Source organism: Myzus persicae, unplaced genomic scaffold (assembly GCF_001856785.1).
Source record: "Myzus persicae strain clone G006 unplaced genomic scaffold, MPER_G0061.0, whole genome shotgun sequence".
Classification (NCBI taxonomy): Eukaryota; Metazoa; Arthropoda; class Insecta; order Hemiptera; family Aphididae; genus Myzus; species Myzus persicae.
The window spans coordinates 1-18,616 of NW_019101091.1; the positions used below are offsets into that span (position 1 = coordinate 1).

General features: G+C 28.6%; 3 protein-coding genes across 4 annotated transcripts; 2 read left to right on the top strand and 1 right to left on the bottom strand.

Annotated features, from left to right (window-relative positions):
* Positions 1–190: 190 nt before the first annotated feature.
* Positions 191–1,720, top strand: LOC111027691 (zinc finger MYM-type protein 1-like). The gene is made up of 2 exons (XM_022306104.1): positions 191–556; positions 641–1,720. Exons 1-2 carry the CDS (start codon positions 191–193, stop codon positions 1,718–1,720), a joined length of 1,446 nt encoding a protein of 481 aa, XP_022161796.1.
* A 120-nt stretch (positions 1,721–1,840) lies between these two features.
* On the top strand, positions 1,841–2,758 carry LOC111027702. The gene has a single exon (XM_022306118.1). It carries the CDS (start codon positions 1,841–1,843, stop codon positions 2,756–2,758), a length of 918 nt encoding a protein of 305 aa, XP_022161810.1.
* Positions 2,759–9,160: 6,402 nt separating this feature from the next.
* On the bottom strand, positions 9,161–17,631 carry LOC111027705. Of its 2 annotated transcripts, XM_022306121.1 has the most exons (4): positions 17,518–17,631; positions 17,378–17,453; positions 16,826–17,095; positions 9,161–10,194 (listed from the first exon to the last, which is right to left on the bottom strand). In XM_022306121.1, the coding sequence occupies exon 4, from the start codon at positions 10,084–10,086 to the stop codon at positions 9,376–9,378; it is 711 nt and encodes a 236-aa protein (XP_022161813.1). In that variant the 5' UTR covers positions 10,087–10,194; positions 16,826–17,095; positions 17,378–17,453; positions 17,518–17,631; the 3' UTR covers positions 9,161–9,375. The 2 variants fall into 2 exon arrangements, with proteins under 2 accessions (XP_022161813.1, XP_022161812.1); XM_022306120.1 differs by lacking the exons at positions 16,826–17,095; positions 17,378–17,453; positions 17,518–17,631 and adding an exon at positions 11,303–11,815.
* Positions 17,632–18,616: the final 985 nt, after the last annotated feature.

Consider the following 18,616-nt stretch of genomic DNA (forward strand, 5'->3'; position numbering starts at 1 on the left):
GGCCGTGCGGCATGAGTGCGAATACATAAATACATTTTTCGCGGCTTTTCTTGATGCCGCGCGGCAAAATTTCCGATCGGCCTAGTAGGCGGTCTACGGTCTACATCAAAGGAAAACCGAAAATTTCATTTTTTTTAAACATTTTTAATTAGTTTCTTTTTCTTCGTCAGATCCATTATTTTCAATTATCATGTCAACTCATCGTGATCGTGATAACTTTCGAAGTCACCCATCTGGTTACCAAAAACGAATAAAAAAAGAAAAAAAAGAACAAATTATTAAGAAACAACGTGGTGCTTTTGAAAAATTTCTTTGTAAAACAGAAAAAAAAAATGAAAATGATTATGAGGAGCGGGAATCTATTCAACCGGAAATTCAGAATAATATCTCGGATAATATTATGGAGTCTGATCAAACAATTAAAGAAAATAAACAAGGTGAACAATTAGGTATGGAAATCCATGAAGTCTTCTCTGATAATTGTTCTGAACCTATAAACGACAAAAATGACATTGAGAAACTTTATAGCGAGTTTGATGATATTGGCTGTTGGCCTGTAAATATTAACCAGAACATAAGAACAGAAATTATTAAATGTGGTCCAAAAAAAGTATTAAATTTTAAATTTCCGGTTAATGAGCAAAATAGGAAGTTTAACGTCAGCTACTATAATCGTGTAAAGCCCAATGGAGAAATAGTTAATCGTTTGTGGCTTGTTTATTCGATCAGTAAGGATGCTGTTTATTGTTTTTGCTGCACACTGTTTCGAACTAGTTTACCAAGTAATTCGAATAGAAGTGGTTTGGTAAGTGAAGGAATTAATGACTGGAAGCACTTGTCTGAAAAGTTATCTGAACATGAACGAACATCTGCCCATAATCAGACAATTAAAATTTGGATGGAACTAAAAATACGAATTTCGACTTTAAATACTATAGATAAACAACACCTGAGTCAAATTGAAAAAGAGAAAAAACATTGGCGGGATGTACTTGTAAGAATTTTAGCTGGTATTCATTACTTAGCAAAATACAACGATGCATTTCGAGGATCATCTGATGTTATTTATACTGAACATAACGGTAAATTTCTCGGGTACATCGAAACGTTAGCTAAGTTTGATCCAGTAATAATAGAGCACGTTAAACGAATTAAATGTAAAGAAACCCACGATCATTATCTCAGTCATGATATTCAAGATCAACTTATAACATTGATTGCGAATAAAATACAAAAAGAAATAGTAGCGGTTATACATAAATCAAAATATTATTCAATTATGATGGACTGTACACCAGACATTAGTCACCAAGAACAATTATCATTGATAATTAGGGTCGTGGATATGGATACTGATAACGAGTTAAGCGATCCAACGATTAAAGAAATGTTTATGGGGTTCATAAATGTTAATTCTACGACAGGATTACACTTAGCAAACGTGCTATTAGAAAAACTAAAAGACAACAAAATTGAATTAAATAACTGCCGAGGTCAAGGCTACGATAATGGCGCTAATATGAAGGGCCAATATCAAGGTGTTCAAGCACGAATAAAAAATTTAAATTCCAGGGCATATTTTACTCCATGCGCAGCACACAATTTAAATTTACTACTGGGAGACTTGGCCAAAACCTCAACTAAAGCTGTTTCATTTTTTGGCGTGGTTCAGAGATTATATTGTTTGTTTTCGTCCTCTACTGGCCGATGGGACATTTAAAAAAAATATTGTAATTTATATACTTTAAAACCACTGTCAGAAACTCGTTGGGAGTGTAGAGTTAATAGTGTAAAAGCTTTGCGCTTTCAGTTACCAAGTGTAATTAAAGCTTTAGAAGAAATGGCAAATACAACTAACGATCCAAAAACAAGAAGTGAAGCCTATTCTTTAGTAATAAATGAATTAAATAGCTATGAATATGTATTAAGTTTAGTGATCTGGTATGAAATTCTATCAGAAGTCAATATTGTAAGTAAGAGCTTGCAAAGCATAAATATGCATCTGGATGTATCCACTAATTTGCTAAATGGACTACTAAAATTTTTTGAACAATATCGTACTACAGGATTTGATTCAGCTAAAATAACAGCCAACACAATTTCAGAGGACTTAGATATCGAGATAGAATTTAAAAAAACCCGTAAAAGAGTCAAAAAGTCACATTTCAGTTATGAAGGACCTGACGATTTAATTGAAGATGCTGAACTTAAGTTCAAATATGATTTTTTTCTTTTAGTTATTGACCAAGCAATTAATTCAATGAATGAACGATTTCATCAATTCAAAACATTTAATAATAATTTTGGATTTTTGTATAAAATTGAGCAGTTAAAACACATGAATAATGAAGATTTAATGATACATTGTAAAGATCTTCAAATTACTCTGTCTGACGGTGATTCTAAGGATATTGATGGAGTTGAATTATATGAAGAATTAATTATTTTGAGAAATATTATTCATGATACTAATACGGCGTTACAAATTTTATCATTGTTGAAAAAAATGATGGGTTCATTTCCAAATACTTGTATTGCATTAAGAATTATCTTAACAATACCTGTAACGTCAGCCACTGCCGAAAGGAGTTTTTCAAAACTGAAAATAATAAAAAATTATTTGAGAAATACCATTTCGCAAGATAAGATGTCAAAGTTAGCATTGATTTCAATTGAAAATAAAATATCAGAGTCTCTCGATTACAACGATATTATTGAAATATTCGCTTCACAAAGATCGAGAAAAAAAACTTTTTAATATTTATAATGATCCTGACTATTGATTTGTTTGTATTTATGAAGTCTTCCAAAAAAACATTTATTAATTAATCAACTTGACAATTTGTTATTTAAGTAGCTTACTCGTATGTTTGTTTAATATCTTTTATAGTATCTAGGGACTAATACGTTTCATTTGGTAATTTACTTGATTTACTTGATTACGTATGTATAAGAAAATACAATTTTAAAATGTATATTTTAATTGTTTAGTTTTTAAGTTTGATTTCATTGTTTAACTTTTTACATTAAATACATAAAATATAACAATTAATTACCACTAAAATCCTTATAAAGAATTTTATTTTGTAGGAGAGTTAATTCATAGCTCATAATTTCATCAAATATTTTGGGAATACCCTTAGACGCCATTATTATAAAGGGCTCGTGGTATATTTCGCCCAGGGCCTCGCAAAAGATAGCGCCGGCCCTGGCAATATATAATATAAAAAACACGATGATTTGCGCCTTGACACGATAATAATATGTATATTGGTGGCGATTCGCGCCCTAGCACAATACAAGTTTATATTATAAAAAGAAAAACGGCGATTCGCGCCTTACAATAATATAAAAGGAAAAACGGCGATTCGCGCACGACAATTATTAATTTAATTATTACTCGTTAACAATACGGAACGAACAGATTCCGGCGGCCGTGCTAACTCTTGACGTCGACGGCCGACCGGGCATTATCTACATGTTATATAATTCACACCTGACACAATTATAACAAAAATAAACAATAATGATAAACCTAATACAAATAAAACAATGATCACGTATTATATAATTCACACACGATAACTGAATACAAAAATAAGACAACATAAATGACATTAAGATGTGTTGCGTGTGTGTGTGTGTGTGGTGGTCGGTGTGATGTATACCGCGCTATTGCCGAATTGTCGCGGCGGCGACAAAATCTTTATTCATAAATATTTATTTTATTCATTTGAATAACTTCTGAAAAATGTCATTTATTTATTTTCCAAAATAAAAATGTATTCACTATATCTAAATAAATTTTATTATTTATTTTAAAAATTATTTTCCGTTAATACTTTTTTTTCTATTTAATTCCTAATATCTATATTATCATTTTATAAAATGTGTAACATATATATGACGTCCTGCGCGTATTTTTTAGTTTAAATTAATTCTGTTCTCATGCGCCCGTCGTAATCTGTTTAACGTGCTATTGCCTCTAACAATTTTTACACAAAAACACACACACATACTAGAGCACGCAATATTATATTAATTGTCGTTGAATTATACTTGATCGCGTTTTTATTATTTATTAAAACTGGTTAGCTATTCCAATAATTAAATAATCTTAAAACCGCAGTAATAACACTAATTTATTTATTTATTTTATTTCCTGGAAACCTAATTTATTTTATTTTAATCTTAAAATTAAAAGCTGCACTTATATTAAGCTAAAATAATGTCCTTAATTATACCTCCATTATTTTCTAACTACATTAACTTATTCTAGACTAGTCTTAAATTAATAATTTTCCCTTCAAAAATCCTTTAATTCTTCATATTCCACACAATTATTCTTCTTTAATTCATATCTGTGCACGCACACTTCAATTATATACTTATATATTTTTTCTAAAATTCCTAATTATCTCAATAAAATCACCAGCTCTTTCCTCTTGCCATAAAAAGTTCAATTATTAATACTCAATTATTCAATTATACTCATATATATGTTTCCCATGCCCCATATCTCTTCTTAAAATTCACAAATCACTTATATATCTCAATATTCCCCAAAAAATCTTCTACAAATATTTTCCTATATTCCTTTACTTATTTGTATTCACTTTAAATTATTTATTATTCCCTATCAAATTTATATACATATATTACCCCAATAAAAGTAAAAATTTTATTTCACTAATTATATATAATATATATTATATACGCACCTTCGCCCAAAAAAAAATTTATTGTTATACGATGGACTCTAAAGTACCAAAGGAGATGTGATTAAGCTGACAAATGTTTCTTATGCTCTACAAAAAAAAAAAACACACAACGCTGGCTTGAACAGCTACTTGTTGACTCATTTTTCTTATCTTCGACTGTACCCGTTCTATTGTCTTGACCACTACATAGATTCTTTGTCCCCCGGAGTTGCTGAAAGTTGTACTGGCTTCCGACGGTGATTCTGGATTGAATTGCCTCCACGAACGTCTGAAGTCGAAAAACTAATTTTTTCAAAAATTAATAAATTTCAAAAAATGTTTTCTGAAAGTTCCTCGACTTGGGCTTCCTGCTCTTCTGGTGCTCCTTACTCAACTACGCTAAATGTAGTGGTCTGGCGACTACAGGACAGGTGTCGTTGAGAGAAATAGGATGAGGTGTATTTGATTTCATTTGCAACGCTGATGTATAATGTAATAAAGTGTATTAATATTTAATAAAAACAAATGTAATTTAAACTGTTGATTGGCTATTTTGTACTAGAATATTCGTTGCAGAGAATTATTCAGTGTTCAGGAAATATTGGTTTAAGTTAGTAGTACCTAAGTTTAAGTAGTAAGTCCAAATAGTTAACTGTTTGAAATAATTCTAAGTCCAAAATAATACAATAAAGGACTGACTGGCGTGAAGGTGCTCTGGCTCGTCTGGTCAAATCACATCTAAATGTGGGCAGTTCGGGGCTCTCCTATATAGGCCTACCCTCTACTTCTCCTAGCCCTCTTGATACGAGTATCGTTCCCATGGATACTGTGGCTACCGAGAAATGCAAACGGCCCACGCCCCGATACGACTTTCCTGAGTGCGCATCCTGGGCGTAAAAATGAGTATGGTCGAATATCTATTATGTGGTATTCGTGATTACTATGACATGCACAACACTCATTATATTTAGTCATCCCGTTATTTTATATTATTATTTCATATTCCTAAAATGCCCATAATCCATTGTGTCTCCAAGAAACCACAGACTCGTTCAAATATATCAACCCTTTTCTTTACGTTTTGTTTCACGCGTCGCCTCCCTCATATGTTGTGTATTATCTGTACCTATCTGGTCTATACGCCGTAATTACCTCTACCAAAGTCTAATGCGGGACGCAAGTCCACAGCACTGTTCTTACTTGTACTATAAACTTATTTATAAAGAATTGAATGTCTAAACGTTGATAAGCTTATCACAAAGTGTACTTTACCATAAAGTTATAAGCATACAATATACAAATCATACAATGTATTTACCACCTTGTAAAAATAATATAAATACAATTGTTCCAAATTGTTTTGTTGCAGTATAATTTGCTTAAATTGTACAATTTCACTTTGTAGAAATATGGTAATAAATATGAATCAATTCACTAATTATAAACATTTTAAATTGTCTTAAAGAAGATAAATTTAGTATGAATCTAACAAAGTAGTATGTATATAAAATTAATATTATTTAAGGATTAATTAAGCATTCATAGAAATTTTTTTTTCTATACTTTGTAACTTTATTAGTATATTATATTATTATGAACTCACCACCTTCAACTCAAGCATTAGCTTAAAGAAGGTGTGTAAATAATTATAATTTATGTTACATAAATAAGTTCTATAATAACTGCTTGTTCGTAAATATATATTAAATAAAAATAAAATAAATAAATAAGATCTATTTTCAAAGTAATACAAATCCTATTGAAAATTTTGGATTTTAATTTTTATGTCAGTTAAATGTTTTAGAAACTATTGTGTTGAATTTCTTCTTTTTTTTTTAAATATAAGGTAAAATTGACCTAATGATGACCTTAAAAAAAATCATTAACTCAGGAATTTTAAAATTTAGATTATATATTAACTAAACAATACTCTTTTGTTGATAAAAAGTAAAAATTAAAAATAAAATATCTATTATTATTATTATTATTTATTAATTAACATTTTAAAGTGTTATTCAAAGTAAACATGGTTATTTAAACAATGGGTTTTTTATAATTATTCATACAAATGTTTAGTTATAAGCTATTCTCCTAGTCAGCTTTTTGGTTTTTATTTTAAGTCTAGTGTTAATTAATTTATTATAGTCCGAATATTCATTTTATTTTCAATAGTGCTAGAAAAAATAACATGTATCGTGCATTTTTCAAATGCATATTTAAGCTTCTATAATCGGGCTTTGATCCGACCTGCAAAATATTCTCTTTTTTTAAATTAAAATAGATTTAACAAAATCCGACTATTCTATAGTGTGTAAGAGTTTTTCCTGTAAAACATGTTTTTGTACTAAAAACTCACCGGCTTCAATGTCATTAATATTTTTAGCAGGCACCTAAATGTCAGATTTAATGTTTTGTTGAATAATTATAACTTATTAATTTAATTAATTAATTAATGTAATTTTTAGGTATCTACCAACATAATTAATAGTGGTGATTTAATCACTTTTTATATAATATCTTATATAAATATATGTTTATAATTATAAAAATAAAATTACTTGAATAGAACGATTCTCAATATAACAACTTAAGGGAGAATTTAGACAACTTATATTTAATTTCATAGATACATCGAACTGTGACCATTATAAATCTCAAATGATTAAATCATCACTATTAATTCTGTTGGCATGGTAGATACCTACAAATTACATAAATTAATTAAGATGGGATTTAAATGTTAACTTTCTAGTTAATATGTAACTTAAAAAAATAATAAACGAATCGGTCTTACTATCATGCATAACAACAAACAGTTATCACTTTTTTATGTAGTTCGTCCAATAGACCCATAAGGCATAAATGAATGGACAGCACCTATCACACCATTTAGCAAGCAGTTCATGAGATACAGTGAGTGAGAAAATACCGGAACATCCCAACCGTATAGTTCTTTCCCTCTCAGCTATCTCTGGCTTACCTCTCTAAACGCTGTCCACTAGTGTCTACTAGTTTATAGGTTAAATTATATCTGATATTATAGCAATAGATGTATAGTTTTGACCCTACATCATTAGGAATTATTATTACAATGGTCTATAAGTGTTATCACATAGTAGCTATGGATTATGGAATATACTAAATGTATATTTAAGTACCTATGATATGTATTTTTATAGCATAAGTATTTTGTAGGATATTTTAGGGAAAAAAAATGTAAAAAAATTATGAAGCAATATTATAATGTAACAAAATATGTCAGATTAACTTAATAAATAAAAATAAAAAATACATTATATTAACTTAAAAAATAAAAATGAAAAATACATTACATTAATAAATTATTTTATTTAAGATACTATCTTTAATCGTGATTAGTAGAGCAAGGACTTTCATGCGTTTGCATGTTTTTTCTGGTTTAGTTAAACGTATGCAGAGTAAGTACACAATACCTTTCACAACGTTTGTGGCCAAAAGCTAAAAGTTTTTAGTGCATATTTTTGCATATTTGGACATTTTTTGGTTTAAGGGGCATAATTTTGATTGAAAGGGCATATTTTAAGCTTTTAGTGCATATTTTGATGGTTTATCGAAAATCGAGCACTTTGGTGAATATTTTCTATGAATCAAGATCAACAATTTGTTATAAACTTATAAAGATGATAGAGATAAATTTTATAGTATCAAGTAACTATCTATTATAGTCAGTGGGTGAATTAGATTAGTTCTAGTAGATTTGCCACGTGTGTGTAAGTTCCTCGAGTTTAATTTGTATATAACGTTCGTGAGTAATATGCCAAAAGAAAAATTCGACAAAAGCTTATTGTTTATGTAATTTTGTAATCGAGTTTGGCGAATCTGTATTTTCAACGGATAATAATGAAAAAGAATGGGATCCGACATTCAAAAAAAATTCAAATCAGTTTACTTATAGTGAATAATAATAAAATTAATTTTTTTAAGGGCATATTTAACCGCATATTTTTAATTTTTTGATGCATAAGTGCATGTTTCTAAATACATATTTGATGATTTTTTAGTGCATGAAAGTCCTTGCTCTAGTGATTAGTATTCAATATATTAAACTAACTTTTAAAATCGTTCTCTAGCTAAAGGCTTGATCATAATCTTTTGATTAAATAAACAATTTTTATTTTTTTGACGTAAATGAAATATTTCAAGAAAATAAATTTAATGAAATTTCCATATATCTAATATTAGACAGCAACATATTGTAATCATATTTATTCCTCAGTGTTTGTTTATTGGCAATAATATTATTTATACAATAATTTAACAATTTAATTTTTTGTTTTTAATCAATAAATTATATTATATTATACTAAATTATACTACATATATACTAATATAATAATTTATTCATATTTTGAAGCTGCATTAAAATTGTAGGTACTTACAATAGAATTATTCTATTAACATTTTATTTTGAGTGCCTTCAAAATATCAATTACATTTTAAAATTTTTTTAAATAGTCAAATTGAAAAGTTTTGATAAAAAAAATGTATTCAAGTAAAACTACAGTCTACAGTCTCTGTAAAACTATAAAAAATGAGTTTCATCTTTGCCATGGTTTTATACCTACCTAATTTTATAATGATGTGAAAAATATTAGAATGATATAAAAATGTTAAGACAGTTAAAAGCAAAAATCTATCAGAGTACTGGTTGCAATATTAACTTAGGTCCTAAGTCTCTGATAAATGGTTTATCATTCAAAATCTCACATTTGTAATTCCGGAAAATTACAGTATCTCTCCGTTTATGTATTGCGACAACACGTTTGCTTTTATATTCTGCATCTTGCTGAAACAATGCTCCTAGCATACGTGCTAAAACTTCATCTGATTTTGTTATAAAATTTGAAATGTTTACTTCTGGCCTAATGTTAGAAAAATCTTTGAGCTGACTTTTTTTTGGAAATGTAACACTATTTATGTAGAAATCTGTTGCTGTTCTGGCAGGTAATTCTACAATAATTAGACCATAAGGATCACTTTCTTCCACTAATATCATCAAATATTTATATCCTTCATTCTCAGCAGCTTGAATTATATCTTTAGTAGAATTGAAAGGATGAAACATTCTTTCAGAATTAGGAATAATTCTACTTAAAATTTTACCTGTGTATCTAATCCTCATCATAGGATATACGTTTCTGAATGTAATTATCACTTTAGGTTTATTAAGGTCTGAATCAATAAACTCATTATGTTCATTTGAATTTTCAGTTGCTAGGTCCTGTGTTTTTTTTTCTTTATCTAAATCATCAGAGAGGAGTACTGTTGAATCTGTTTTTTTGGTGTTTTTGCTTGTTTGAGGTACTTGCTTCGGATGCCTACTAGATTTTCCAACTTTTCTATACATGAGATGATTTTTAATTTGATGTTTAAAGAATTTTGACTTTTCTTGTTTTACAAATCCCTTAGGTTTCTTTTGAGCTGATTTTGGAAACGCCGGTCCTGCCTGACTTTCCTAAAAATATATATATGTACATTAATTATTAATAAAAGCATACAAATAGCATGTCATAAATTATGTATTCTATGTTATAACTTATAACTAATGCTTGGACTTTGTTGGTTGTGCATATTTGTGATAAATCATTCTATATGAATTTAAGTGAGCAACAATAATTTATTATGCTCTATACACAGTTTTATTATAAAAAATTGTAACTTATTATTGCATATCAATAAGTCATTTTGATCATTTTAATATATTACACTACATAGATTATATTTTATTTGTAATTATAATCTGTCTAAGTTTTTAATACATAAACACACATAAAAATATTATGAAGATTTCTATTTCAGCTTTTGGTAAAGACTTAACTAATCTATACGATTATTATAAAGAGGTAAGGTTTGTGAGGTTGTATGGGGTAATCTACGGATCTACGGAACCAGTTTTTGAAAATTCTTTTACCAAAAGAAAGTCGCATTATTGGCCATACTATATTAACCCGAAAAATATAGACTTCTTCGTGATAATCAGATAGGCACAGTAAGTCGAAGAAAAAACAGTCAAACGAAAAACAGTTCTTACGAGCGCACGATGAGAGACATATGATTGAGTTCTAGGGAAAAGTTGTAGTTTGATAATGCCTACGAAAAATCAACTACAGCATATGTCTATCTTTTATACTTAAGTCACAAAAAGTAGTTTTATGTATAAAAATGAATCTTTATTTCTCTTTGATCAAGCGTGAACGGCTGGACCGATTTCTTAGTAAAAAATAATATTCTTTTTTGTTTTTTGGTTGCCATTGGTAAATCGGCCAGATCAGGTATATTTAGTATATAAGCATGCATCAAATCGAATTTATGCAAATTGCCTACCAAGATGGCTGAGTTGCACTTACAGCCACTCACCCCCGGCTCGTCCTCAATAAATATAAAATAAAAATAAAACATATTATTCATTAAGCGGGGCCCGCTACATGATAATATACTGCTCACATTATAACAAGCGAGTCTCATATAGAGTTGTCATTTTTAACGGGTAACAAAGTACACGGAATAAGCAGCTAGTACTTAATACAGTCAGTAATAAACAATAGAACAAAAATATTACTTACATTGACTTCATTGTTTAGTTCTATTGCTTCTAAATCCATTTTTAATAAACGTAATGTGGTAGTAACACGCTTAACGTCAATCCGTGAAATATAATAACTGAGTAACAAGTACCTACCTACACAGATCGAAAGCACAGAATACCCTTTCAGATTTTTATTCAATGCATGAATAACCGCATCATGGCCGCGACTATCTAATCAACAACAGGTGTGTCGGCTAGATAACACTGTGCATGAAATCTCCCCTAGATTTGGAATAAACGCTAAAATACATGGAATATTAACAATTATATCATATTTACTTAGATCATATACAATAGATGGAGCCACAGCTGAATATTTTGATATACATGTTAGCTACCAGTCACCAGTTGGGTGTACCTATCAGTGACCAGTGTATGCACAAGCCAAGCGACTAATCTTATGCTTTTTCAGGGGTAATAACACGAATGGATCTTTGCAAGAAAAAATGTTTGTGTCCGTATATTTAGAACCTATTTTTCAGCAGTCAAAATGTGATAACATTGATAAAACGATAACATAATTTGCATTATGAAATATAAATTATAATATTTTATTTTATTTTATTAAAAAATAACTAAAATAATAATAATTATAATAATAATAATTTAACTAAAATAGTTAAGCGAATATAATATAATAAACATTTTATAATTAGGTTTAATATTTAATTTTGTATTTTTGTTATGAAAACGTATTTAGCTGTTTAAAGTTTAAACCGTGGATCTCATCAACACATATTTAGTCATTTCCAAATATAAAAATAATCTTCTCCTAATATTGTTGCAAAATCATCTTGCCCAGTGTTTTAAATACAAAACTGGATTATTAATACATTTTACTAACTATTAGGCCCATAATTGAACGCTCATAGACCATAGTATAAACGTTTCAATGCTGTTCCTTCCACAGAATCTTGAACACCATTTAATACCCTTTGGATAGAAACCAGATATGTGGTACAAAATTATTATAAAAAATAAAATAATATGGCTACTTGCAATTAATTGATTGTCCTTCTCGTTTAATATAGATATAAATATAGATTAAAATATGATATTTTGAACTTAGAAGTATGGAAAAATATGAGAGTAATAAAAATGTTATACTTGTTATTACTTTTGGCTTTATACTTATCTACTATTCTATATAAACCCAGCAAATAGTCCTATTTATAGTATATCCAGTTTATAATTTAATTTTATCTGTAATAGTCGGAAAAATAATTTCATTCTGTTTCTCCAGTTTATTGTTACTACACACATTTTCTGCTTTTTTTCTTAACTATATCTCATTTCCATAACTATGTTTAATTATGTTCACGTGTACCATTTGTGGACTACAATATAATTCAAGGTAAGGTTTCTATTAACACACGAGAACTAAACACGAAAAAGAAAAAAGATTTTAACAATTAAGGCATGAAATGCAAATTGACATTAATTAATAAGTAAACTTATTTGCTCCTTCGAAGATTGCAATAAAACGTTTAGTTTGTTTTAGACTTGTCAGTTTCTATTTTCGCTTAACTATTTTAATCAAATATAATATTATAATTTATAATGAAAATCATTTTATCGTTTTATCAATGTTATCACATTTTGATAGCTGCAAAAAGGTGGCTAAATATTAGGCAATATTATATACGGACACAAAAAAATTTTTCCTGCGAAGATCCATTTGTGTAATAACTGAGACAATGCTTCATTAAAAAAAGAAAAATATAACACATGTTTACATTTGATTTGATATCATAATATACACGATTGTATACTAATTTATAAAGTTAATAGTTATTATTGAATTTTTATTCTTATATAGAATTACAGCATTTATTATAACAGTATTAACATTAGCCAGGATTTAATATACAAAATTGTTGCTTTTCTATATTAGATGAAGAACAGTTATACAAATTTATCTTACGTATATTAAAAACGAAACTGTCAAAACAAACCGATAAATTTACACTTCAAGGTGCCCAGAAGTTAAGCACTAGCCGTTTGTTTGAAAATGCAATGTTTGGGTATAGATGATGAACACGAAGGTAATAATAGATTAATCATAATATGTTAAGTGACATGTTAATAAATTTAATGTTTTAGTAAGACCATTTTTAAACACTCATCCTTTGTACAAACATTTTAACAACGGAAAAACTACTCAATCAAATTATTAATTAACAATACCTACCTATCAAATAGAAGTTACAGATTATATATATTTTGGTCATTTTGACCTCTCATATTTTTGTTAAACATTGCAAGCAATAGTACATTAGTACCTAAAAAAACAAACTTAAACATTTTGGCCAAAAGAGCAACTTATCCCAGCCCTTTAACAAGACACTGCATATATTAATAGATATATCAATATTAAAAATTACTGAAAATATTTGTATTGTTAAAATTAATCTAGAGCCTACTGTTGAAGACTATGATGTTCATGAAGATGATAATGAAAATTCAGAGATTTTATAACAAAAACAGATAAATTATAATTATTTATTTATTTGTTGATACAACAACGTACAACAAATCAATATCAAATTAAAATTAACAATTAACATCTCCCCAATAAGTATAGCTTGTGGTTAGGGGATGGTGAGTTTAAATCTACAGTATAAATAATTAAAAATTAATAACTAATTTCAAATACATACTAAGTTAATTTTATTATTTTTTAGACCTTGTATTATATTCATGTTGATTTTCAGAACTGCTGATGTCAATTTATTTTGATAATTTGAAAAAATATGTTTTTAAAAATACAGGCCATTATTATTTAGAATTTCAAAATCTGTGTATATTAAATACTAGAGAAACGTCTATCTTTATTAAGTATAAATTATTTTAAAGTATTTAAAAAGACTATTTATAAAATTGAGATAATTAATCTCAGTAAAAATTATTTTGTTTTGTAAACGGATTCTAGAAAAAACATAATTGAAAATAAAAATTTTCAAAAACTCTCTTATAAGTTATATTAATTGTCAATTAATCTAGATAGGTTCATTAGAAAATTAACTAACTAGTTAAGTTGAATTAACTTAGTTAGTTAGTCACTAAAAAACAAATTATTAAATAAAAATATATCAAATTAAAGAAACCATAATTTGGGATCTTTTTAGACAGCTGGATTGTGTATTTTCTAAATGACATGTCAACTGATTAGTTGTAAAATTCAATGATTATCACCCAACTTCAAACAAATAATATGCAGGACAAAACAAGCAATAATAGTTTGTGGAATCAGTTCTTTTTTTTCATATCTAAGTATATCAAACGTCTAAAACGACCTAAATCATTGAACTTGAAACTAAAAAATTTTGTTTTATTTTTAAATTTATAATGAATAAAAAAATAGTAAAATACCTTTCAACAGTGCAAAACACTGTTCAATAAGCTACTTAACACGTGAAAATTAAACATTTAAAAACTTCTCTTGGCAAAAAATGATACTTCAATCAATAAATGGTGGAAAACAAAAGTTGAGTATTGGATACGCTTTATCGGCAGTAATGAAATACTGACTGGGAACCTAACGCATTGAACTAAAATACCATTACAAGATTCCTCATAAGTTTTTATAATGCTAGTTGAAAAATATTAAAATACGTATAATCCACAATTTTTTTTTATAAGTATTTAAAGTTCATATTTTGACAAAATTTATAAAAATCCCAAAATAGTGATGGTTTATACGTAGGTATTTATATTTTCACAATAACATATAAACATAATATTATGTCACTGCTCTGAAGTAATGTCTGTGCACGTTTATAGAATCTATTGAATTATATTAGTTTAGTTCAGGAGTTAATGATTAATTTGATTAATATATTCGTTCATTATTGTTTTGCAAGATTCTTTCATAAATTAAAAAGTTTGTAAATATTCTTTGATCACCTAAAGATCTAGGATAACCAGTAAATGCATCAATGATTCTCAGTTCATCATCACATACAGCTTGTAATGTTATTGTTATGTTATATTATATATATAAAAATTAAGTTGAATTTGATTCATTTTTTCAACTTTTGGCTAATAGATAACTGTAAGAGATAATTTATCTAAAAATTAAGGACACAAACAAAATTGTCAAGGAGAGTACTTTTAATTACATCGAATATGTCAGAAACTGATCTAAAAATTAAATACAAATTTTATTTTATTAATCATGTAAAAATTTGATGCTGCTACTAAAATTTTCATACAGAATATTTTCAATATATCAAATAAAAGTTGATAATTTAACAGGAGTATGGACATATGATTAAAGTGTGGAAAAAATTCTTGGAAAACTTATGGCAGGTTAAAACTACCTGATTACATTATCTAGCTCTCTAAACAAACCGAAAACTATCTGGTACCCACAGAAACGAAATAACTGAAAACAGTTTTTAAATACTATACTAAAATCTCCTAAGTAAATCTATGCCTTTTTACAAAAAGTTTTTTTTGAAAGGGGAGCACAAATAACAATTTTCAAAAGTAGTTGATGATAACTAGGGCTGTGAATTTAATGCACTAAAAAACCTTCAAAAATGTCAAAAATATGCAATAAAATATGCACTTAAAATGCAAAAAAAAGGAATATAAAATGCCAAAAATTATAGTATAAAATTTATTAAAAATGGTTTTTAATTTAATTTTTATATTTATATAAATATTGGATACAGGATATTAAACATTAGTACAAAAAAGTGTTTAAAAAGTATTTAAAATTTCTTTATCGTTTTTTTTTTGACACCTACAATAAGTTTGTTACTTGCTACGTGTTGTTGTATCATACATTTTTTTTTTCCGCCGAAACCCTAACTTCACAAACTTTACAGTATAATATTGTACCATCCGTACTAAAATTATCACCGCCAAATTCATTGACGTACTTTCGTAATGTTGACGAGAAAAGCGGTTTTGATTTCGGCATTTTACTGTTAACACACTTCGCTGTACACTCGCGAACGCCGAATAGGTACTAAACGATATTATACTGAAATACCTACTAATAACTTAATCTGGAAATTTGAGACTGATATACGATATGCCACAATAACTTATCTAAGTTATCTAGTTGTCTAGCAATTGCCTTATTTTATCGAATCGTTATCTTTACCTAACCTGTATATAGCGAGTGTATGTAACGATATATTTTATACAGCCCGTGTAAAATAAAATAAAATGTTTTCAAACAAGTCAATTGACAGAATTTGATTAAAAATACTAGAAAACGAACTAAAAGAGCAAAATATGACCTAAAAATGTGAAAAAATGACCTAAAAAATTAAAAACGTCAAAAAATGCAAAAAATATGCAAAATAAAAGTTTCATAGATGGATTTGTTATTACATAATTCAAATTATGTACTCACAAAGCTATGTTTTACAATCACCAAAAAAAATGCACTTCCCTATGAATTCACAGCCCTAATGATGACCTAAAGAGCTGTTAAAATTGTCTTTGGGTAAAATTTAAAATTCTTTGAGTAGTAAAATCTTACATTCTTTAGGTTTTGCTCTTGTATCCATTAGATTTTGATTAAATGTATAGTCAATTTCATCATCTGCAATATCAATGTCAATCTATTTACATTTTGTACAGCTAACTTTTAAATAATACAATTGTTTTGAAAATTAATGTTAGTGTTTATATAACAAGTAAGATATTTTCTTATTAAATCATTGTTTAATGATATCCCCACAAAATACAACATCATGAATGGTTCAGTACTCTTGTGGTCCATCTTGCAATAATTGATTGTTATTTAAAACTAGTAGACAAATAATACATGGTAATTAATATATTTAAAAAATTTAAACATTAAATTATTACATATAAAAGCTGATATAAAATTTATATATCATAACAATTAGAAAGTGAAGGTATTATTAAAACCAAATAAACATTAGATGAATTTTTACAAGCAAAAAAATAATAAAAAATAATATTAATGGTATTGAACTGATCCATTAAATTTTCATTACTATATTCCTTCCAAAATACAAAACTTATACTTAATATTATAAAACTAAAACATAAAATGATTAATTACCCTACTAAGTATTGTAGCCCATATTTATCGATGGACACCATGCAGGATATTTGTTCTTGTATAGCAAATTGTTTACCTAAAGAACAAGTAATTCTAAAATATAATAAACAAAAATAAATTTAAATTATCCAAATACTTACGACTTTTGAAATGCGAAGAACACATACACATCCTCGGTTGTCGATTTCGGTTGTCGCTTGACACACGGTCCTCAGAACCTCTTGGAACGGGGTAAATGTAAACGATTTATAAATCATTAATAACTAAATTTATCGGAGCTAATTAAACATGAATACATGGGTAAGCCAAACGATTAATGAGCTTGACATGGTGTTGCAATCTACCAGTTCAATTAATGTAAACAACGAATGAGCACGCAAAGTACAGACGGCGGGGAACGCCACTCTGGAGGGCTAACTTGCAATGACTTTTGGTGATGTTTTTCAAGCTGGTGAGCTGCACTACCAAGTATCATCTACTCAAAGCGCGTACAGCACTAACGCGAACATGCGTACTTTCGGAACGTTGTTTGTGGAGCTGCAATCTCATTCGGGCGTCGAACAGTTGACAGGCGATGAAGCCGTCGTAGACACACACAACAATCGAGCTGTCAGTCTGATCGCGTGACTGGTGTATTTGAGCAATATGTATCCGAAAACGGGAGAGCTGAGAGCATGTCATGCGCGGTTAGAGCAAAAAACCAAAGGAGCGGACGGACGAATAACAACAGCCATTACAACAATCCGCTAACTGCTAAGTGATACAACGCGAAGCGCGCGCGCGCGCACACACACGCACACCTGCCAGCGTCGGTCGCCACCGGGGCGTTGGCGTCGTTACCCTGTGTTGGCTACCGACGGGGTTATCATCACCGCGGCGCGTTGGCGTCCGGTGGAGGTCACCCGCGGTGTATGGAGGTATCCGGGAATATTCGAATGTTCAGAAGGGATCGAACGATAATAATATTATTTTTTTTTTATTAAAAGAATAATTACAATCTATACAAACATTTTATACAACAAGTCATTTTTTTGATGGAAAATAGCGTTGATATAACAGAGAGGGAAGGTACTCAGTAGTACCACCCGACAGATCAAGCAAGGAAATCTCTAGGCCAAGATCGTTTCAATCTTCTTCTAGGATTATCGGGAATTGTACAAAAAGACAGGCGTTTAATTAATGGATTAGTATGGTGATTTAGTGTAGAATGGAATGAGAGGAAGTGGGATTTGATTAGCT